Genomic DNA, 23,525 nt, shown 5'->3' with positions numbered 1-23,525 from the left:
CGCTTCTGATAGCCTTTGTGATCTGCACGGAGAGTAAAATAGAAAGTCTGTGTTCAGTGATACATGAAGATGTTCTGATCTAGGAAAGGGCAGTGATACAATCAGTTTTTCATATAAATTCATTATTGCTACTGCTTCTGTGCTGATTTTTCTGAAGGGAAGGAAATATTATCAGCTTCTATGTAAAAAAAAAAAAAAATTGCTTTGCCTTAATTTCACCTGAATTTTTAGAAAAGAGATTGAGCCAGGCTTGCTGAGAGTTGTAGCCCCAATACATATTGAGGACACTAGATTGAGGAAAGCTGATTTAGTAAATGAATTTCAATAAGTCTCATCCCTGGCTAATAAGCCCATTCTGTTTTGTGCTATAGAACATTTATAGAAGGACAGATACTTTTATTTCAAGATCAGTATCAGAATACATACTGTGCCTGCAGATAGCCTTAGCCCAGTGATGGCGAACCTTTTAGAGACTGAGTGCTCAAAAACTGGTCATGTGGTCACCTTTTGCAACCTTCTGACAAGCAAAATCAATGGGGAAGGCAGATTCACTTAACAACCAGGTTACTAACTGAATAACTATGGTGATTCACTTAACAACTGTAGCAAGAAAAGTTGTAAAATGGAGCAAAATTCACTTAATAACTGGGCTCAGTTGTGGTCATAAGTCGAGGACTACCTGTATATCCATGTCTACATTTCAATAATAAGGCTCTGTATTTCGAAGTATGGTGTGAGCATATCCTTTCAATCTCAGCAAATCTGTCTACAGAAAAAAAAATTACAGTGTCATATTTTCTATCTGTCAGACTGGTTTATACTGATGGAAAACCACTGAGGAATTTCAAGGCTACAGATAGCCCAGAAAGTTAAATCAGATCAGAGAAAACATTGAAAACAATTAATTTCTTTACCGCTGCCAGAAAATTAGATGGATGCGTTTATGAAATCGCCAGGAGTCAGTCTTGACTCATAGGACTTTTATCTTCTATAATTTTACCAATTTGTAGCATTGCAGAAGTTGTTGAATTGCAGCTCTCAACATCCCTCACTACTGGCTAGGGTTGTTCTAAGCAGGGGTGTCAAATTGCCGGCCCACAGGCCAGATGCATCATACCAAAACCACACCCACCCGAACTCTGGCAATGGGGAAAAAGTTGCAATACGTCGTGACACTTCACGTGGTGTGGTGAATTGTTTTTTTTTTAATATATTTTATTAGATTTTATATGGGTAGGGAAAAGGTGGGGTCGGTGCGGGTACAGGATAAAGGGGACAGGGTGTGGATAACTACAGTAAATACGTAATTCAGGGAACAAGCTGTCCAGGTCTTCATATTGAGTATTATTGTTTATATAATACTAGACATTTATAGGAATAAATCGGTATAGTTACAACTTACAAAGAGTTTTTTTCCATAATGCGAATTGGCATCCTGTTCTTAATCATTATCTTGTCATCTGTGAAGAGTAAAGGTAAAGGTTTCTCTTGTCCAGTTATGTCCGACTCTAGGGGGCAATGCTCATCTTCATTTCCTAGCCAAGGGAGGCAACATTGTCCAAAAATGCTTCCGTGATCCTGTGGCCAGCACGTCTATATCCCCCAGGCACACAGAATGCTGTTAGCTTCCCACTGAAGTGGTACCTATTCATCTACTCACATGTGCATGCTTTCAAATTGCTAGGTTGGCAAGAGCTGTGGCAAGTAACAGCAGCTTGCCCTGTTAAGCAGCGCTCAGGTCTCAAACTGCCAGCCTTCTGGTTGACAAGACCAGTGTCTTCACCTGTAGATCACCATGCCCCCTATGAAGAATGTGTACATGTGTTTTTGGATGTTAATGTTGTAATTCAATAAGGTCCTGATTAATTGCTACCATAACTTTGGTTGCCCTTCCTCCATTAACTTTCACCCTACCTCTGCATTGTAGTCCAGTTCATTGCAGCTAATTCCTGCATCCTTAGACTTGCTCCAATAACAATTGGCTCCTGCTATAATGTCTTCTGCTGATGGGACAGGAATTGATAGGAATTAGAAAAGAGACCTAACTGTACTTTTCTCTCCCATTCCTACAGAATGCTGCTGTCAGGCATGGCCATACTACTGTAGCTTTTATTATGTGATAGCTCTATTTATCCACCACAGTGTGAAGAATTACATTCATGTAATCCAGACCTAAGTCACCAGTGAGTCCCCCCAAGGCTCTAATGTCCATCCTTCCCAGCACCCATTTCATAGTCTCATGTTCAAGACTTAAAAGAGCTTTTTTAAAAAAGAGAACATAGTTATTTGATCTTTCCTGCCACCTCTGTGTGTTCTTGTCAATGTACAGAGGCATATACTTCCTTCTTTTAGTCATGGAGACTTGAAATAACAAAACTTAACTGCACAGGGACTACAAAGGCCTACAAATGTGACATAAAGAGGAAGTCAGTTTTGCATAACCTGACCAATGTAACACATCCTGTGTTGTTTGTTAGTACTTAAAGAGATCAAGAAGTTACTTTCGGTTAGCTTTGCTTAGCTTTTCATTATGATAAGCCTTTTCCTCCTTGTAACTGTTCATGACTATTTCCTTCCTAATCAGAATTTTAAAAATTGGATTAAATGGTGCCGACACACCCTGCCTTTGCACACATCCAGTTCTGTACACATTCTGACTTTGTTTTAGATTTTTTCAATTAAAAAACAGATATATGAAAACTTTGCAGATTGCAGGACACTTTATTACTTTCCAGTATGTTTTTTTTCCTTTTATCTGGAGCCCCACATAGATCCTCTAACAGGGGTGTCCAATCTTGGTAACTTTAAGACCTGCGGACTTCAACTCCCAGAATTCCTCAGCCAGCCATGCTCAGTCCTGCTTTAGGCATTCTTTGAGGTGTGGATGAATGATGAGTGATTTAGTGATAGCAACACAACATGCTGCTGAAGTTCCAAATGGTTAGAAAAGAAGCTTAATCTATATTTTTTCTGCATTATGGCCTTTTCTCAACTAAGGTCCATAGATAAATAGCTGGGAAAAAAGGAATTAAAACTGACTCATTTTCAGATATACATGTTATTCTTACACGCACTCCTAGGTTTGGTTTATGGTCACTCACTTGCACACTCACAGGGTCGATAGCCACACTTGAATCACTTTGAACCTAACACTGAGGCACAACCCATTTTTTTGGAATACAAGGAGATCCTAGTGAATTTAAAATAACAGCAAAACTTTACTGGTTGCAATGTACATTTGCTCTCTCTGACATGCACACATACACTCATCCACACTTACCTGTTTCCTTCTCAACTAGGTATTATTAGCCAGAAGGGTGGAAGCCACCAAGCTGTGATCCAAAGATGACTCAAAGAGCGGGCTAGCTTCAGGATGCCTTTTATCCTCCAATGTCCTCACTTTGTTGATTCTCAAGATTGGCAGCTACACTTGCCTTGATTTTCAAGTCTCTTAGCTGTGGATTGGATTTGGGGAGGTGGTTTCCCATCATGCTCAGGCCCAACTTCTTTTGTCTGGTTCAGGTGACATTTTTCCTTTGTTTCCTTAATGGATTGGTTCCTTCTTATCTATCGCCTCTTACCTACCTCCTAATTTTTGGCATACACTCTGCTTATATGTCTGCTTCATCTTTAGGTATGGCAGCTTCAGCCTAGTCTCACAATATGAACTTTGTTTCCTTACTTTTAGATTGTTTTGGCATCAGATACTACACCACAGAAAAGAGTGAAGGCCGATACTTGGGCCACCATCTTTCCCTCCCCTTCCCCAGCTGAGTGTGGTCCATTAATTAGACTTGAAGGTTAACATGAGTTTTAAAATGGCCCCTTTTTGGGGGGATTTGCAGAAGTTGGACTTTGAAGCATTGGTTTCTTGGAAGTTTCAGTTCTAGTTTCATCTGACATTGCAGCTGTACTGAGTTCAAGGCTAACTCTGGTCAATGAGCTATGCATAATAACCGGTTCCTGTGGTTTATATGTCATGGGAATGTGGCCTTGCTAGATTGGATATAAATGAGAGTGTGGGATCCTGGAACTGACTTCAGGGTAAAAATTCTTTCTGGAAGATGTTTTCCAAACAACAGTGAAAAATTACTTCAGAATACCTGTTTTGAAATTAAAGTATTCTTCTTGGAATTCATTTCCTGCTGTTTCTTAATCTGCATTATCTGTTTTCGTCTTGAGTTAATATTGAGAAGAGAAACATCTGGAATCAAGCATCATGCCAAGCTAGAATGTAATTTATTTGGAGGGCTTTTTGCAATGCAAGCAACAGCTGTAGTGATTTATAAACCATGATTTATAGCTTAAAGCAGGAGATCTCCAAACTTGGTAATTTTAAGACTTGCTGGATGGGGAATTCTGGGAGATGACATCCCTGAGTCTTGAAGTTGCCATGTTTGGAGACTTCTGGCTTAAAGCAACCCCGACTGCTCTTTAGAAGGCCAGATCCTGAAGTTGAAACTCAAATACTTTGGCCACCTAATGAGAAGGACTCACTGGAGAAGGGCCTAATGCTGGGAAAGATTGAGGGCAATAGAAGAAGGGATGACAGAGAATGAGATGGCTGGATGGAGTCACTGAAGCAGTAGGCGTGAGCTTAAATGGACTCCAGAAGATGGTAGAGGACAGGAAGACCTGGAGGAACATTGTCCATGGGGTCGCGATGGGTCGGACACGACTTCGCAATTAACAACAACAACAACAACAGAAGTTGTTAAACTGCATCTCAGAACAGGGGTGTCAAACTTGTCACACCACAAAAACTGTGGGATAAAAATATCAAACTTACTAAAGCAGTAACATACAAGAAAACTTATATAAAATGTTTTATAGATGGCATATGACACCAGTTCGCTTAGCGAAAATGTTTAAAAATTTATTGGATACATGTTGGAAATGTAAACAAAAACTGGGTACTTACATACCTGGTGGACATGTTCTATTGCAAAAAAATATTGGTCTAAGATTCATAGATGGTTAGAAAAGATGATGAAAATTCAGATAGAATTTAAACCAGAATTGTTCCTGTTAGGTATATTAAGACCTTACTATGGCAAAGAAAATGATTATTTAATATTACATGTATTAACAGCTGCAAGAATAGTATTTGCCCAGTTTTGGTAAAATGAAAACCTACCATCAGACAAGATTATAATTTTGAAAATCCTAGATTGTGCAGAAATGGACAGATTAAAGTTAGAGATGAAGGAGAAAGAAGATTCAATTTTTTATAAAACCTGGGGAAAATTTTATCAGTGGGTTGAAACACGTTAGAATAAGAAGAGATTTTAGAGCTTTATTATATTAAGTATTAAGATTGATTATTGGAAATACTTGTTATGCTATCCACTATGTTAATTATTTAAAGGAATATTAGGGTTTTGCCAAATGTCAGTTGTAACTATACCGATTTATTCCTATAAATGTCCAGTATTATATAAACAATAATACTCAATATGAAGACCCGGATGACAGCTTGTTTGCTGAATTAAGTATTACTGTAGTTATCCACACCCTGTCCCCTTTATCCTGATTTTCCTGTACCTGCACCAACCCCACCTTTTCCCTACCCATATAAAATCTAATAAAATATATATTTTTAAAAAAACTCGCCACACCATGTGATGTGTCACGACGTATTGCAACTTTTTCCCCATTGCCAGAGTTGGGGTGGGTGCGGTTTTGATATGACGCATCTGGCCCGTGGGCCGGCACTTTGACACCCCTGCCTTAGAATAACCCTAGCCAGTAGTGAGGGATGTTGGGAGTTGCAATTCAACAACTTCTGCAATGCTACAAATTGCCTAATTCCAAACCTAGGTTGTAATAGGTTCTGTAGGCTTGCTTCAGTAAACCATGGCCTGGCACAATGTGTGATTTAGCCACAGAGAAAATTTTGGGGGTGCAGTTGCTCTGGTGTGGAATAGATGAGAATGTCTTATGTCCAACTAGTTCTTCCTTTTTCTTTATTCTGTTTCAAATTTGAGAAGTTTTATTTATTTATTAAATGTTTATGCTGCCCATCTACCCTACAAGGCGACTCTGGGCAACTTATAGATTATAAAAATATTTTTTAAAAGGTATTAAAATATTAAAACTATGCCGATTAAATGTTTGCATATTTTGCAATCCTAAATATATTTTGGCTAGAGTAAGTTGCATACATTCAAAGGACCTTAATTTTATGACTGAATTCACACATCATGCAAACCCCAAAAGTGGTTCGTTTGTTTCTAGCTTAAAATGTGAATCTGACCTTGTTACTTGAAAATAGTGGCTTACAGCAAAGCTATTAGAGATTTCCTGTGAAACGCTTGCTACTAAAATCATGAATCTTTTAAGGTGACAAAACAAGGAGGCAATTTTAAGAAAAAGCAAAAATAATTCAGACTTTTGTGGGGTTGCTGAATTTTTGGAAGAATCTGATTTTCTTCAGTTATGTTGTGGGGCCATTTGGCAAAGTAAACTCATTCAAGTCCAAGATGTTTTAATTCACCTGACTTGCAGTGGTTGACGAGACCAAGCAGGCTCAGCACCTTCTTGCTAACCAGAAGAATAAGAGCCTTATTTTAGCCCAGGGATCCTCAAACTATGGCCCACGGGCCGCATGTGGCCCACCCTGTCTTCTTATCCAGCCCACCTCAACCTCCCAGGCAAGCCATCCAAATGCGAGGAGAGGGTGGGTAGATGGTGGCGAGAGCCCCAGCCAATGGTGAGACGGCAAGTTGGTGAGAGAAGATGTTTTTTTCCAAGTTTTTCCCTCGTGCGCCCAAGTGCGTGCTTGTGCTTCGGCCATGCCCCTTTCCTCTCCTCCTCTCACCTCTTTGCGATTTTACTTCAGGGCCAGCTGAGAGGTTTAGGCCTTGTTTGCAGCCTAGGCCTCGCTTAGGGCAACCAAGCCAGGCGATGATGCTACTGCTGCTGCTTCTTCTGAGGTGGGTCCCTCGCTAGGTGCTACGGAACGTAAATCTCAGCCTCTGCTGCTGCTGCCGCCATGCCAGTCAAGAGGAAACTGGTGCTGCCGGCCCCCAACATCACCACCATCGTCGAGGGATCCAGTCCCATCGGCGAGGGCGAGGGTGATGGCTCCGAGTGAGTAGGCTTGACCCCCGTGATGGTTGGAGTGGGGCTGCTGGAGTGGGGCACCGGTTATGGGTCTGAGGAGAGCAGGCAAAGCGCGAGTTATTTGTGAGGGGCGGCCAGGGTGAGCGAGAAAAAAGGAGGAGAATTTGCTCCTGGAAGGTTATTTCAGAGTTGCGAGGGGTTGTGTGAAGCTGAGGCGATGAAAGGTCTGGAATGCCAATCAAGGAGAATATTTCTGGCTAAGAGTTAAAGTGAGGGGTCCTGGTGGGGGCAGTGTCTCTGAGGATGGTGGTTTTCTTGCAGACGTTTCAGGACCCAACGTGGGATAAGTGAACTGATGATGTTACCTAGTTTGGGTCATGAGAGGTCTGCAAGAAAGCCACCAAGCTCAGAGAGCACCAAGGTCTCCACAGCTGCCCTCCTTCTCCTCCTCCATTCCACAAACCCCCTCTCTTCTTGAATTACCTACTTTGGGTCATGAGACATCTGCAAGAAATGTTGAATGGAAATGGCACCTTGCCTTTCTGATAGATGTAACAGAGCTACTCAACAGTTTCAGTGTGCAACTTCAAGGAAAGGGGAAGCTCATCTGTGGTGTGCATTCACATATGAAAGCATTTGAAGTAAAATTGGACATACTCATTAAACAAGTGAGGGAGGAAAACTTATGCCATCTTCCCACAACTCAAAAACTATTTGCAGAAAAAGCAGCAGTTTCATTCCCAAACAAAACACATGTGGATTCACTGGAAATGTATATTTTCTTCACTTAAACACTCATTCAAATAATTAACCAATTCATTTTTCTTGTTTCATTTTTTCATTTTATACTTGATTTTACATTGTTCTATAATTATTAATTTTTTTCAAATTATAGTCCGCCCCCCCCCAACAGTCTGAGGGACAATGAACTGGCCCCCTGTTTAAAAAGTTTGAGGATCCCTGTTTTAGCTTTCTCCCTCAAGGCCTTGCTGATTTCTTTGTCTCCCTTCAGATCAAAAATAGTGCTGCACACACCCGGGAAGTCCTGGAACAGCATTTCAGCGACTTAAAAGGGACCTTGAAGAAGTTGTTGGATGAAAGATTGGCCTCCTTGCTCCAGGAAGTAGACAGCATAGAACAGGAAAGTATCAAGCCCTTGGATGAGTGCCAGAAGCTCATAGAACAAGGAGTTGGGACAGCCAATGAACTTCTCCAGGAAGGTAGGAGAATCTGCCTTTAAAACATTTTCTTTGGGGCCATAGGGGATTTCTATCAACTTTATAGCTACTGAAATTATTGTACTTAATAGTTCCACCTGTCTGTCAATAATATGTGTGTCTAGAGATCTAAACTGGCTCTATTGACTGTCAGTAATATGTGTGTCTAGAGATCTAGACTGGTCCTTCTGCATAGGAAAAAGTATTGTTAAGAATTGCTTGGACAAATCTTGGAGTTACTTTGAACAAATAAGATGTTGGATAAGGCTGAGAAGACCCAGGTTGAAGTCCATCCTGAGGTGTAAAAGCTTGCTGGGTAAAATTGGTCCAGCTGGTATAATTTAACTAATCCTTCCTCATTATTGTTGGGGGGGGGGAATCAATCAGAGAGTACTGTGTTTGCCAGGAAAAGAAGGGCATAAATCAAACAAATGGTAATTATGCATAGAATGAGCATGCATATAAAGCACATCCGTGTACCATGGAACAGAAATAAATCACAGATGATATGTCTGTTGTTGATCAAGAGGAAGGAGCTGTTGATGCCTTTCTCTGTCTTTTTTCCCCCAATCAATACACACATTGGCTGATCTATATACTATGGTTTGTTGTAAAAACATAATGTCTGAGAATACATATACACATCAAGAGGTTTTACAAGCCATAGTATTTTGGTTTAGATAAATCAAAACTCAATAAAGCTTGTTACTGAACCATGGTGGTACAGTGGTTGGAATACAGTAGTGCAGGTTGACTCTGCCCACTGCCAGGAGTTCAATCCTGATGGGGCTGAAGGTTGACTCAGCCTTCCTTCCTTCCTTCTGAGGTTGGTAAAATGAGGACCCAGATTATTGGGGGCAATATGCTGATGTTGTAAACTGCTCAGAGAGTGCTGTAAAACACCATGAAGCAGTATATAAATCTAAATGCTATTGCTATTATGGCTTCACATAATGGGTGAACCTTACAGTTCTACCAATATGTTCATTTTAATTCAGTGAAGTAAGTTTCAGAACAGTTTGCTAGATGCGCAAAAAATTATCACGGCTATCAATATACTGAGAATTTGGAGCTGGGATATCTTAAATCCAAAAAACAAATTAAAGATGTCTGTTGAATTGTTTTGACTATTAAATAAGATTGCAAGAACCCGAATTAACAGAACTGGGACAAGGATGGAATATGTAACTCAGAGCTGTCAGCAGTCTTGCAATTGCTTGTGACTGCTGCTTCTGGGCCTTCTTTTGCAAGACCACAATAATACTTAATTAAACAAGGAGTGATGCCATCCTAGTCAGCATTTTCTTCTTCATTTCTTCATCCATCCTCAGGGATGAAGGGTGGGGAATACTGAGCGTAAGGAGATTGTATCACGGATCTTGCCTAGCAATGCTATTGCAGAGATGTGAATCAGCATGTTGCTTTGCCTTTAATCTTGCAATTTGGTAGTGGTGAAATGATTTGATTGAAGATATTTAGAATTAGAACTACAATATCAAACCTACTAAACCAGTGGTTCTCAACCTGTGGGTCGGGACCCCACCATTTTTTTCCCCTTTTCCTTAGCTGTGCTACTCCCTTTTATTCTATTGGCTTTTGAAAGCCAATAGAATAGACTCTCTTGAATAGAGTCTAATTCTATTGGCTTTCAAAAGCCAATAGGAATTGTCCAGGCTGTCTCTGCCCTACTGAGCCCACCAAAAGTCCCATTCTGCAAACGGTGCTGCACCAGTTGAGTAGTCCTCGACTTATGACCGGTTGCGTAGTCCTCGACTTACGACCGGTTGGGGGTCGCGGCATTAAAAAGGTTGAGAACCACTGTACTAAACATTTGCTTCTTTCTGTAACTAGAATCTCCTTGTCTAAGAATGAACTCAGTGAACTTTAGAGCTAGCTCTCTGTCCTGGATCAGAGCCCTTCAACCCTTTGGGCACCAGGGACCGGTTCCGTGGAAAGAGGTTTTCCGCGGACCGGAGGGGGCGTGGTTTCATCTGCTGCCTGCATCCCATGGATAGGACTTCGCTGTTTGTGCGGCCCAGTTTCTGACATGCCACGGACTGGTGCCGGTCCGCGGACTGGGGGTGGGGACCCCGTCCTAGATGATCAAATAAAGATTGGAAGACTGAGTCCTTGGTGCTCTCAGGACTCCACAGTTCAACCCTGAACTTCATATATTCTCTTCAGTTGGAAGACCGATTTTAGCCACTGTGTTTGTTTATTGACTTATACCTCACCTCTCTTTTTGTCTGAATACTTCAAGAGTTTTCCAGCAATTAAACCACTATGAATTCTAAAATGTAACAGCCACTTTTCTTAATTTCTCTCTTCTGTGAAAGAGAAGATAATTAAATTGTATTTATTTTCTTTTTTGCTTTAAAACTGGATTGTTTTGAACCCATTACGACCACAATTGAGCCTAAAATTTATGTTCCTAAGTGAGAAATGTGTTCAGTGAGTTTTGCCCCATTTTACGACCTTTCTTATCACAGTTGTTAAGTGAATCATTGCAGTTGTTAAGTTAGTAACACAGGTTTCCCCATTGACATGACTTGGGGGACACTACAACCGTCATAAATATGAACCAGTTGCCAAGCATTTGAATGTAAACCATATGACCATGAGGATGTTGCAATGTCTTAAGTCTGAAAAACAGTTATAAGTCACCTTTCTCAGTGCCGTTACAACTTCAAAGGTCACTAAAGAAACAGTTGTAAGTCGAGGACTAACTGTATATCAGGGGTGTTATCTTTTGAGGAGCAGAATCCCCATAGCACAGGTACGCATGCCGCATGTAGTACAAAAGCCTTTCAAATACCAAAAGAAGGAAAACAGGAGGAGGAAGAGGATTTATTAGATTTATATCCTGCCTTTTCTGTAGGAACTCCAGAGTCACACACACATCAGAGAATAAGGAGGATCTTTCTTCTCCTTTTAACTAGGTTTGTCAGTGTCTGTGCGACTACAGCTGAATTGTTACAGCTTTATTTAAAAAGCTATACCCGGAACAAAAGGATTTTTGGGGTCTTTTTCGCTTTCGAAACCATTTCCTCTTTCTTTCACAGTGTAATCCAGACAATCAGGCAGCCTTTAAATAACCATAGTTCTCATTTTAATTCTGCTAAGGAAACCATGGGCATTAACTTTTGGACAAGACAGTATATCAAACCAACACAGTAGTCCTTGACTTACGACCAAAGTTGAGCCCCCAGATTTTTGTTGCTAAGTGAAAACACTTGTTAAGTGAATTTTGCCTCATTTTTTGACCTTTCTTGCCACAGTTGTTAAGTGAATCATGTCAGTTGATAAGTTAGTAACACGGTTGTTGAGTGAATCTGGGTTCTCCATTGGCTCTGCTTGTCAGAAGGCCTCAATAAAAGGTGATCCCATGCCCCCAGGATGCTGCAGCCGTCATAAATATGAGTCAGTTGCCAAGCGTCTGAATTCTGATCACATGACCATGGGGATGCTGTAACGGTTGTTAGTGTGAAAAACAGTCATAAATCATTTTTTTCAATGCTGTTGTAACTTTGAACCGTTGCTAAATGAACTCTGTAGCTTGACTTTAATTTACTGGTTTTTCTTTTTTCCGAACTAGTCGCCGTCATTTCTCTTATGTGAACGAAGTGGAAAATTCCTAATTTAATGCTGGTTTCAGTGGAGAATGTGTAGGCACTGTATTTTGTCTTACGCCAAGATACCATTGTAACATACTATATATTCTTTCCCATTCTCCAATCTTCTTGAATTGTCTGGAAAATGGTTGTGGAAGATAGAAGGGAGTAATGAAAAAGTGGTTGAGGCGCCTCTGGTTTATGGATGTTGAGCAGCAGCTTCCTAAGCTTGACAGTCTAACAGAAAATTGTGGATCACCAGCTCAGAGAAACAGCATCCACCTGCTTCTTATGGCAAAGCAGAGGATATAGGAAGACACTGGCGTGTTCTTTCTTTTCCTTCCCTTCAGCTACATCAAGCAGTGTAGAGAGAGATGTAGGAGCAGAACATCAACTCAGGTTTTGTACGGGGGAGGAAATTGGTAACCACTCATATCAGCCCATTGAGTTACAGAATTGTAACCTTCCTAAAGAGTTCTTCAAAAGTCCTAAAAACCAGCTGCCAGTAAAGCAGAATAATAACAGAATAACAGAGTTGGAAGGGGCTTTGGGATCTTCTAGTCCAGGGGTAGGCAACCTTGGCTCTTTTATGACTTGTGGACTTCAACTCCCAGAATTCCTGAGCCAGCATGGCTCAGCTTGGAAACCTCTCCCTTTTCTCTCAGCATGGCTGGCCCAGGAATTCTGGGAGTTGAAGTCCACGAGTCATAAAAGAGCCAAGGTTGCCTACCCCTGAACTAGTCCAACCCTTCTCAAGCAGGAGACCCTGCACCATTCTAGACAAATGGCTGTCCAATGTCTTCTTAAAAGCCTCCAGAGCACCCACAGCTTCTAAATAAAGGCAAGCCGTTCCGCTAGTTGATTGTTCTAACTGTCAAGAAATTTCTCCAGGGTGATCAGAATTTATCCGAGGATCCATCGCATTTGGACCTCACAGGTTGTTAAGGTGGCTATAAATATACACTTCAGATGAATGTCTGCAAATGGGAAGTGAATGTCACCGAAGCCGGTGGATCAGTTGTCCTTGGCTAGGATGTCCCAGACTCTCTTCTTAGTAATGATCTCTTCCGCTGTTGCATTACAGGTGAAAGTGCCATTGGTGGAATTACAAGGGACAACAGTGAGAAGCTGTGCAGTTTTACAAAAAAGGCTTTGCACATTCAGCTGGACAGGTAAGAGCCACAGATCAAGGGCTGGATTTTCACACTCAGTAGCTGACAGAAGTATCCTTGGATTGTAGAGGGCCCTCTTCCACTTAGGGTAGTTTATGTGAATGATGCAGAATTACCATTTCTAAGGTCCAGTTTAGACTACCTGATCTACTGAGGCTTATAATAGCAGCTTCTAACCTTCAGATAGCATTATTTGACAACTATTCTGAAGGTCATTGACTTATTTTGAAAAGTTTTCCTTTCAAAAGAGTAACCAAGTAAACTAATCTTCACTAGAGTTGCTTTGGATAGTGAGATTATTATAAATTTAATAAACAAACAAACCACATGCACAGAACTACCCCAATGGAAAACCTGAGCACTCCCAAAATCTTAAACATTATTATGATAGTGAACTAGCAAAGCTGAAAAGAATGTACAGATAGTCCTTGACTTAGGTTGTAATTGAGCCTGGAATTATTATGGTTGTAAGTTGAGCATCACCTAACCCGACCTGATTTTTTTAAACATTTTTTTGTTGTTGCTGTTAAGAGAATTTATCTTCAGTGGGCATTTTTTTTTTTTTGCCAGAAACCAGCAAAGAATTGCAAATTGCGGTCATGTGATCATAGGATGCTGCAAATGGCTGTAAAAGTGAGCTGGTTTCCAAGTACCCAAAATGTTATCACATGACCATAACTTTAAGTAGCTTTTGTTGGGGAAGGGGTGTTGTAACTTTGAATGGTTGTTAAGTGACCAGTCATAAGTCAAGGAGTACGTGTAAATTTGGGACTCTCAAAATTATTATTTTAAGGGAGAAAAGTTTTCTTCACGGTGGGATAGGTATTAAGTAAACCAGCCCAATGAATTTTCTGAAATATTTCCTTGGCGAGAAACTTAACTAATCCAGAGTTCTTTCATTCCATTTTCATCACCTTTCAAATTTATATTTTCCATTTGGGAAACACAAGGTGCAAAACTACGGGTACAGAGGAGGTGATGCTAGAACCCTGCCTTCAACCTTACGGAGGTAGGGTTGGCGAATAGAAATCTATAGCCTAACGTTTTATACCTGTTTTAATGTACTTCTCTTTATGCTAAAAATAAAGAAGATATGGATTGGAGTGGCTAGAGGAATTAATCTGACACATTTTTTTTTAAAAAAAATACATCAAATCAAGAGTTCCAGACATTGTTAAAGGATCAGAGTGACAACAGTTCCTCACCTATTGTGTATTGATAACATTTCCTCTCTTTAGTTTACCTGAAGTGCCACCGCTGGTTGATGTGGCTAGCTTATCTGCTCAATGGGACGACTCCTTTTTTACAATAATGAAAAGCTACATCTTCAGCCATGGAACAGTAGCATCTCGACCACCCATACAGATAGAAGAACTGATCGAGAAGCCTGGGGGTATCTTAGTACGATGGTGCAAGGTGAGTTAGCAGCCTTTTCAGGATCAAATACACAGGCATTTTCTTTTGTGTTGTGCTTAACCCAACAGCCCGGTGGTGATTTTGTGCTGGGCGGAAACACATTACAGGTAATCCTCTACTTACGACCATAATCGAGCCCAAAATTTCTGTTGCTAAGCAAGACCATTGTTAAATGAATTTTGCCCCATTTTACGACCTTTCTTGCCACAGTTGTTAAATGAATCATTGCAGTTGTTAAGTTAGCAACCCAGTTATTAAGTGAATCTGGCTTGCCCCATAGACTTTGCTTGTCCAAAGGTTGCAAAATGTGATCACATGATCTTGGAAAGAAGCAACGGTCATAAACATGACCCAGTTGCCAAGCATTTGAATTTTGATCATGTGACCATGGGGATGCTGCAATGGTTGTAAATGTGAAAAATGGACATAAGTCACTTTTTTCCAACAGTCGCTAAATGAACTGTTGTAAGTCAAGGACTACCAATATGTGAAAGAGGTTTGGGATCTTTCCTTTCACATGAAAATCTCTTCCTTGAGAATAGAACACAGATAGTGGTTAATACAATGAATAGTGGCTATTATGTGGGCTTTATTGATTTCTGTTTAAGATAGCATTCTTTTAAAATTGTAACTAATTTAATAGCTGTCTGGTAACTGGCACATTGTGAAATAGATTCTATGTGATGGTTTCTGCCTCTTAATACAGTAGTGGCCAAAATTGTGGAAACCTTTTGGAAAAAGTGTACAGTAGAAATGCCACCTTTGGTTAAGTTTCCATCAATTTTTCTTCTAATTTCTTTATAACTGTAGCCTTGTTCACTTAATAATACTATTTTACATCGCTTTCTGGGCAACCAGTCAATTCTTTGCACCATTACTTTAATTTTATTACGTTCTACAAGCTCACTAAATGAAAGGAAAAAAAAACCCAACCAACTTGATAGCAATCACATAACACACTGACAAATGTCCTCCTCTCAGCTTCAATACATGATATCAATAACTGAATCCTACTGTGATTTGACTGGCTCATTGCCAAAACAAGATGACACTTGATTGGCTCTGTAAACACTCATGCTCACTGGCTACCATCATATGAAGGAAAGCTACCTGATATCAACCTAAGCAAGTTGTGCTTCCTTTTTCTGGTTATTTGGCTATAACTTTTCATAGAATACAGTACAGATAATTGAACAAACTATGTTGCATTACATTTTTGATTAAATTATCTTTCCATTGATATATACTTTTATAGTACTACTCCCCCCAAAAGGTTGTGTTATTAGCCATCAAACCTCAAAAATACACTTTTCCCAAAAGATTTCCACAATTTTGGCCACTACTGTATTTATATCACTTTTCCAGATACCTTGGGACTGGAATTCTCAGGATTCCAGCACATCTGGCTGGCATAAGCACTGGAAAATGTGTTTTGTGCCTAATCGCTCAATAGTAATTTTGCAATTGTGTCCATCGTAATACCTGATAATGCCCAGTGTGCTTCTAAACCCAAACTACTTTACTGCATCTGAGTGATCAAGCTTGAAGTCTAAGCTTGAAGTCTTTGCCTTTCAGAAAACAAGTTAATTAAAACAATGTTTAAAGAAGGAAGAGTTTAAGATAGGTAACAGTGTCATTCACCTTTGCTTAGGTTGATGAGGACTTCACCCCACAAGACTACAGACTTCAGTATCGCAAGAGTACCACTTGCCATTTTGAAGATGCGTACATCGGTTCAGACACAGAATTCACGGTGTTGCACATCGACCCCAACATTGATTATCAGTTCAAGGTTTGTGCACGGGGAGACGGCCGTCAGGAATGGAGTCCATGGAGCGTTTCTCAAACTGGGCGTTCCACATTAGTGCCTCATGGTATGTATTTGGTCATTTCATTCTGCAATAAAAAGATTTCAATCTCGCTTCATCTTTTTTTCCTCGACCTGTATATCTATCGTGCACTTGCTCTGTATGATTAATTTTCACATTCAGGTACGTTTGTTTGATGCTTAAGGCCATTTGTTACACAAATGTTTAGCTTTATGAAACATTGCCACATTTTCAGGCGCAGAGCATATATGAAATAGTTTAAAGTTGGTTTTTAAGCAAAATTTTAATTCTGAGTTCTCCTTTACAAATGTCAGCTTATTGATCGTAACGAGGCTTGTGTCATTGGTTAAGCTCGTAGGTTTGTATGGGATCAGACTGTTTGTGAATTACAGTTAGTCCTCAGTTGAGCCCCAAATTTCCATTGCTAAGCAGTTTTGCTCCATTTTATGACCTTTCGTGCCACAGTTGTTAAGTGAATCACTGCAGTTGTTAAGTGAAACATTCAGTCATTAAGCAAATCTGGTTTCCTCCGTTGACTTTGCTTGTCGGAAGCTGGCTGGGAAGGCGGTGATCGCGTGACCCCTGGGGACAACACAACTGTCATAAATACAAGCCAGTTGTCAAGTGTCCAAATTTTGATCACGTGACCCTGGGGATGCTGCAATGGGCGTAAGTATGAGAAACAGTCATAAGTCACTTTTTTTCCAGTGCCGTTGTAACTTTGAATGGTCACTAAACCAACTGTTGTAAGTTGAGGGCTACTTGTACATTCTTCTTTGTGCACTTTCCTATTTTGGAATGTGTACACAATGTAACTAAAAAGGGAAGCAAAGCACATATTTTCAGAAAAGGCCGGCCTGTAGTGTCAGTGAATTAAGAATATTATGTTTTATAAGCTTTTTCGCAGGCTAGGGACCTCTGCATTAATGTCAGTTCTTCTTTCCTTAGAATGGGCTCCAGGCATGGAAGGCTACAGCTTGAGCAGCCGAAGAAACATAGCCCTCCGAAACGATTCGCAGGCAGGTGGAGTGCTGTATTCCAAGGCTCCAACTTACCATTGTGGCCAGACGCTGACATTTCGGTAAGGAAAGATGAATCAATCCATCTGGTTGTATTTTCTCAAACAGGATTTGATGGCATCGATCTCTTCCTTTGCTGAGTTGGGCTGTGTTCTAGTTATCCAAGGTGGATTCTCTAGGTCAGTGGTTCTCAACCTTTTTATACTGGCGACCCCGGTCATAAGGACGCGCTGCGCATGCGCCGCGCGCCGCACATGCGCGGTGACGTCCCCATGCACGGTGCGCATGCGTGTCAACATCCCCATGCGCAGTGCGCAGCAACGCCCCTGTGCGCGGTGCATGTACGCGGCGGTGCCCCCATGCGTGGCGCGCATGCACACGTGTCCCCATGCGCGGCGCGCATGCGGGGTGCTCCATGCGTGGTGCCCATGCGCAGCGGCGTCCCCATGTACAGCAGCGTCCCCATGTGCAGCATGCATGCGCGGTGGCACATGCGCTGCCCCATGCGCACCGCGCATGTGCGGTGCAGCGCACATGCGCGGTGCCGCCAGCTGAGAAAAAATGGTGGGTCGCATTGTTTGTCGACCCCCGTGAAATGGTGGTTCGACCCCAAATGGGGTCGCGACCCACAGGTTGAGAACCGCTGCTCTAGGTACTGTGTTTTCCCCAAAATGACTGGGTCTTACACTAATTTTTGCTCCAAAAGACACATTCAGGGCTTATTTTCCAGTTAATACCAGGGGGAAACATGGTATTAACACCTGGGAGACAAGGAGCAATTGGGGTGGGAGGGCAAAGACGGGGACGGCTTAAGGGGCCAGCACAGGATTTTGAGCCAAGAAGGAGGGAGGAGCAGCAGAAATGGAGGGGTTAAGAGGCAATCCACATCTCCTTGCAAGCCATATGTTTCTCCAATCCCCCTCCCTTGACCCACAGTCTCACCATGTCGGCTGCGCTGCTGGGCTTCAGCGGCGGCAAAGGCGATCAGGGATGGCGGTCCTGTTCCAGTGCCCGTCCGGGAAGTCCCTCCAGCCCCAATCCCCAGGGAAGACTGGAACTGGTGGCTACTTTCTCTTCCTCCTCCTTCCCTGCTCCCTGGTAAGGGTTGCAAAAGAAACCCTCTGAAAATGACGGGGGACCGAGCAGGGTACGGATCGAAGATGAGGGGCAGAGGAAATGAAAAAAGGGCGCCAAAGTTGACCCTTCCCCAGCGTTCCTCCTCTTGTTCCTCCGGCTGCGATCGCAATATTGCCTGAGGGATCAGCAGGAGTTGATCCCAAATGAGGCATCGGAGCTGGGCGTGGGGGAGGGAGACACATCAAAATAAAGATGTTGCTCATTAACCCAGCTAAATCTTCTTTCCATGCTTAACCCCCCCCCTCCAACATTTAGAAGCTGGACAAGAATCCAGTCTGGCCGCAAATGGAGGCATTTTGCAGCACTCATCCAATCTAGCCCGCTCGCTGCCTTGCTGCTGCCTCTTGCGAAGGAACACAAGAACTTGGCTCCGCTCCCCCCTGCTAGACCATTTTTAAACAAAACTGGTGCAAGAAGCACTTCTCTGTGGCACGTTTGCCTAAATTTGCCTGTTCTCACACCGAAAGGCTTGTCAATCACTTGAAGCTGAAGGCGCCTTTCAGGGAGATTTTAAAATGGGGGTTAAAAATGAGATCTGTTTGAGACTGCACGCTTTGGCAAGAGGAGCTTCAGCTGGGGAGTGGGGCAATTTATCTTTCACCCAGACATGCATCTGCTCTCTCTCACCCCTTCGGACTCTGCCACTCTGGCCTCAGGATGGGAGGAGGGGACCGGGGCATCCCTGGGAGAAAGGCGGCAAGGGCGCAAATCTACTTCAGCTGCGGCTAGCTGTTTGCCTACTTACCAGCTGGGCAAGCGACAGCTGAGGTGGCCCTACCGGCACTGCCTTAAGTGGGGCTTATTTTTGGGGTAGGGCTTATATTACGAGCATCCTGAAAAGTCACGCTAGGGCTTATTTTCCAGTTGGGTCTTATTTTGGGGTAAACATGGTATCACTTCTGGTTTATATGCTCCAAAAAGCCCCAAACAAATGAAACCTAGACTTTAATTTGAAGATTGAATAATTGTGTACCGGTAGCCCCATTCAAAGGGCGTTCGTTCCAAAGTGCATAGCTAAATGGTGCAGGGCTATGAAAGGATTTCCAGGGGGGAAAAATTGCGGGCTACAGGATTCAGGTGACCCTGAGAGCACAGATAAACCTCCAAGTGCCCTCAATGACTCTCAGAAAGAGGGCTAACGACCAGATGGCTTCAAGGAATATAAATCCTTCCATTCTCCACCATTCAGTCAGAACTGAGGAAGCTTCTTGGATGAGAAGCAAAACGTCTTCTAGCAAAACAAGAAAGTCCAATTGCCTTTTGAAAGACAGGCCCTTTGGGACAACCATGACCTGAACAACTGAGAATCTTCATAGACATGTGGGAACAGAGTGAAAAGTGGAATCGGCCTAGAACAGTGATGGTGAACCTTTTAGAGACTGAGTGCCGAAACTGCAACCCAAAACCCACTTATGCATCGTCGGGTGCCGGGTGGGTGTGGCCCATTGTCTGGGTGTGGCCCATTGTCTGGGTGTGACCAATTGAGGGTGTGGCCCATTGGGTGGACATGGCTGCGGTGGTAACGGCAGACTGGGTGGGGCTAATAAGTTCAATCAATCAATTCCAATTTTGCAAAAGTTGAAATTGACTGAACCTTTTTTTTTTTTTGTACACAGCAGCGGAGGCCTAAAGTGATAAGGTTTTATAAAACCCAGCTGAAGGCCTAGGACTGGGGTGATGGCACGCGTGCCCACAGAGAGGGCTCTGAGTGCCGCCTCTGGCACCTATACCATAGGTTCGCCACCAGTTCACCACCACTGGCCTAGAATCCCTATGTAGCCACAAGAAAACTAAGCCCAACCTCCCCCCCCATGTGTGCCAGATCATTGGCTGAGAAGATTCCTCTACATCAGGGGTGTCAAACTCAATTTCATTGAGGGCCGGATCAGCATTGCGGTTGCCCTCAGGGGGCCGGGTGGGTGTGGTCAGGGTGGGTGCGGCCTATTGGGTGGGTGTGGCCTATTGGGTAGGTGTGGCCAGCTCTACATCATTCGCGTCAAGGGTGCCTGTGGGGGCCTGGGCAGGAGTGGGATAGATCTGAGGGTCTCTGGCAGAAGGGGGTGGGACCAGGGCAAGTGCCAAGGCATGGTCCACTGGAGGAACCTCACTGTTCCTCTCAGGTCATGTGTGTGGGGGGGTGGCTTATGGAACTAAGACTGAATGCGTTTCAGCATAGATGGCCACCACAAAATTGTACATTGGCTCCCGGCTGGCCAGGGCCAAGGCAGAGGGGGCCGTTCCCTCATTGTTTCCAGGATGGCTTCACGGGCCACATGAAACCACTTCGTGGGCCGCATCCGGCCCCCGGGCCTGGTGTTTGACATGTCTGCTCTACATAAACTTTTAGCAATGAATCAGTTTAGTTGAATCTTCATGTGTAGGCCTGCTTTTTGCCACCTGATACCTTAGCAGTTTTCCCGTTGAGTGTTCTACCTTCATAATCACTTCCCATATTGCTGGTACTGTTTAGAGCAGTATCAGCAACATGGCATGGCATGGCTGGCTGAGGAATTCTGGGAGTTGAAGTCCACAAGTCTTAAAAGTTACCAAGTTTGAAGACCCCTGGCTTAGAGATATCCAAGGCCCTCCATCCAGAGCATATAAAACCGAGTGACCTTTTAAAGCTTTTTTTTTATTTTTTTAAACTACCTGATATCTTGACTGAATTTATTTTTCCACCTAGAACAACTGCCTACAAAATGTTGAATTTCTTATTTTAAAATGGAATTAAACATCACAATGAACATACCACAGCTGCACTTGCAGTTTGGTAAAATCTCTGAGTGAATTGTGTGATCGCTCCGATGCAGTAAAGCTTTCTCTTCCTTTGGAGAAAATGAGCTGGTTTTCTGAACCATGCCTCTGAATTGGTCTTCTAGCCATTCAAAGTAGAGTGGGAAACCGGTGCATTTCCAGCTTTGGTTGAATTGCAAGTCTAGCAGTCGTCCAGCCACTGGGAATCTAGCAGCATCTGGAGGGTGACTAGTTTCTCCTTTCCTAGGTGGGCTTTTCTACTGTTGGGGAGCCTTTAATCATTTGAAATCAAAACATTCCTAGTTCAAGTGAAGTGCATTTCCTGTTTCTTTGTGGAAGAAAGACAGGACTCGGTTACTGGACATTTAGATTTAGGGAGCCAGATTGTTCCAAGCTGACCCATCCTTTGGTCTTAAATGTTGGCTTTCTCTGTTACTTGGCCTTGGGCTTTACCCACCCCAAACTTTGTTTTCCAGCAAAGAGGAATGTCTGTCCTTGAATTCTCTAGATTTCCTTGGCCAGGCTTTTTCCTCCACTCTTCTTTGTCCCTATGGACTTCATTATCTTTCTCCTCAAGGGCTGCTCTGCTCTTCTTTTGTGCTGGGGCTGACAGGATGTGTGTGTGAAAAAACTGGGAAGCAATAGCCTTTGCCAAACTGCAGAGAAACAATGAGGTCAATACTCAACTGAAGGAGGAGAAAGTCCCTAGGGCATCCAACAGGGTGGGATTTTATTTCAAAATTGGAATCAAAAAAAATCCAAGGGAGATGCGAGAGAGTTTGGGATAATGGCGAGAGATTTTGTCATAACCTAAGTGTATAGCAGGAAGAGAGACTGACATTTTGCTCTTTTGTGGGTCTTGTTGGAAGAGAACAATGAATTAAATCTCCTTTGTAACGATATAATTGCTTTCGGAAACTGAAAAACACTCTAAACTGCCCTCCTCCCAACCTTTTTGCCTAAGGTTTTGTCTTTCAGAGTTTCAGTTGGGGTTAGAAGGGTTGTGTTAGAAGCTGTTGGATTTATCAGTATTGGATTATTTGGTTTTGATCGGTTTCTATACTTTGTTTCTGCAAGACATCAACAAGCTTTTCTGGATAGATGTTGGGAAATGCCCAGCCGGGCAAGGAGGGAGGAGGAATCAAGCGGGAAGGTAGCCTTGAATCACTCTGTAGCTAAAAGAGATCCAGGACTGCCCCACTCCAAACTCTATGAAACCTTATCTATCTGTTCCCAAGGGAAAGCAATCTCTGGGGAGATTCCTGTACTATGGGCAGAATACAATAGAATAGTTAGCTTGAACTCTCCGTGTGTGGCTCTGGTTATTTGTACTGCATAATAGGGTGTGTGTGTGTGTGTGTGTGTGTGTGTGTGTGTGTGTGTGTGTAAGGGTTTTTAGTTAATTTGTTGAAGTACATCAAGGATATATTGTAAACGCAGATTCCTAAAAGAAAGATGCACAAGCTTGATGGAGTCTGATTTGATATTTGTTTTTTGTTTTTTTAATTTTTAGTAATGGAATTCATTTTTTTGATTAAGAAAGTTCGCACAAATAATTGGAAATAATTCTAAGCCTTGAAAAAAGGAAGAATATTCTGTAGCGTGGCTCAGTGAATAAGGAAAATCACGAAGCGACTTGTAACTGCTTTGGCATTTCAAGAAGAAATAAATGTCTAACGAAAAATTTAGATGGCCACAACTGCCCATAGCCATTACCACATTCCTATGCTGCGAAGGGGTTGATGGGTATGCGGAGGTTGCAGAGGGTTGCAGACAGGCCAACCCAAACAACTCCCCAATCCCAACTGCATGTTGTGTGGAGATGCACGCCTTGCTGCCGATTGGTTCTGACTTCCTGCTGGGGGGGGGGGGAGAGAGGCAAGTCACGTTCAAATGGGAAATGTTAACATTTGCTGCTGTACAAAAAGAATGGCTATGCAACCGTCCCCAAACGACAGCCGCATACAATCCGTGCAGTGCTGTGCAGCAGAGGTCTGTTCCAACCTTTGTAATGTACTTGATCAGTCCAATAGGAGTTGGCATTTTAGTGTCTTTGTGCCACCCTAGAAAAGGCTGTGATAGTCCTCGCCTTCATGTCGGGGCAGCACCAAATGGAAGATCTTGACAGTCCCCGCCTATGTCCTGTTCAAAATCAGTCTTGTATAGCAGGGGCCCCCAACCCCGGTCCATGGACCAGTACCGGGCTGCGGCATACCCAGCAACCGGTCCACACAAACAAGCAAAGCTCCATCCGTGGGATGCAGGCAGCACACAAAAACACGCACAGTCTGGTCCATGGAAAAAC

General features: G+C 42.7%; 1 protein-coding gene across 1 annotated transcript in view; it reads left to right on the top strand.

Moving 5' to 3' along the window:
* The window catches only part of CRLF3 (cytokine receptor like factor 3), a 39,121-nt gene that overhangs the window by 7,610 nt on the left and 7,986 nt on the right, over nt 1–23,525 (top strand). Inside the window, exons 2-6 of the mRNA XM_039343608.1 lie at nt 8,078–8,285; nt 12,978–13,065; nt 14,304–14,481; nt 16,133–16,355; nt 17,259–17,391. Coding sequence (XP_039199542.1) covers nt 8,078–8,285; nt 12,978–13,065; nt 14,304–14,481; nt 16,133–16,355; nt 17,259–17,391 — 830 coding nt within the window. The remainder of the gene's footprint in view (nt 1–8,077; nt 8,286–12,977; nt 13,066–14,303; nt 14,482–16,132; nt 16,356–17,258; nt 17,392–23,525) is intronic.

The sequence above is a fragment of the Crotalus tigris genome, unplaced genomic scaffold (genome assembly GCF_016545835.1).
Source record: "Crotalus tigris isolate CLP2741 ecotype Arizona unplaced genomic scaffold, ASM1654583v1 scf7180000017865.1625608, whole genome shotgun sequence".
Lineage (NCBI taxonomy): Eukaryota > Metazoa > Chordata > Lepidosauria > Squamata > Viperidae > Crotalus > Crotalus tigris.
Note: the sequence above shows the minus strand (reverse complement) of the source record. Positions and strands in the feature narration are given on the sequence as shown.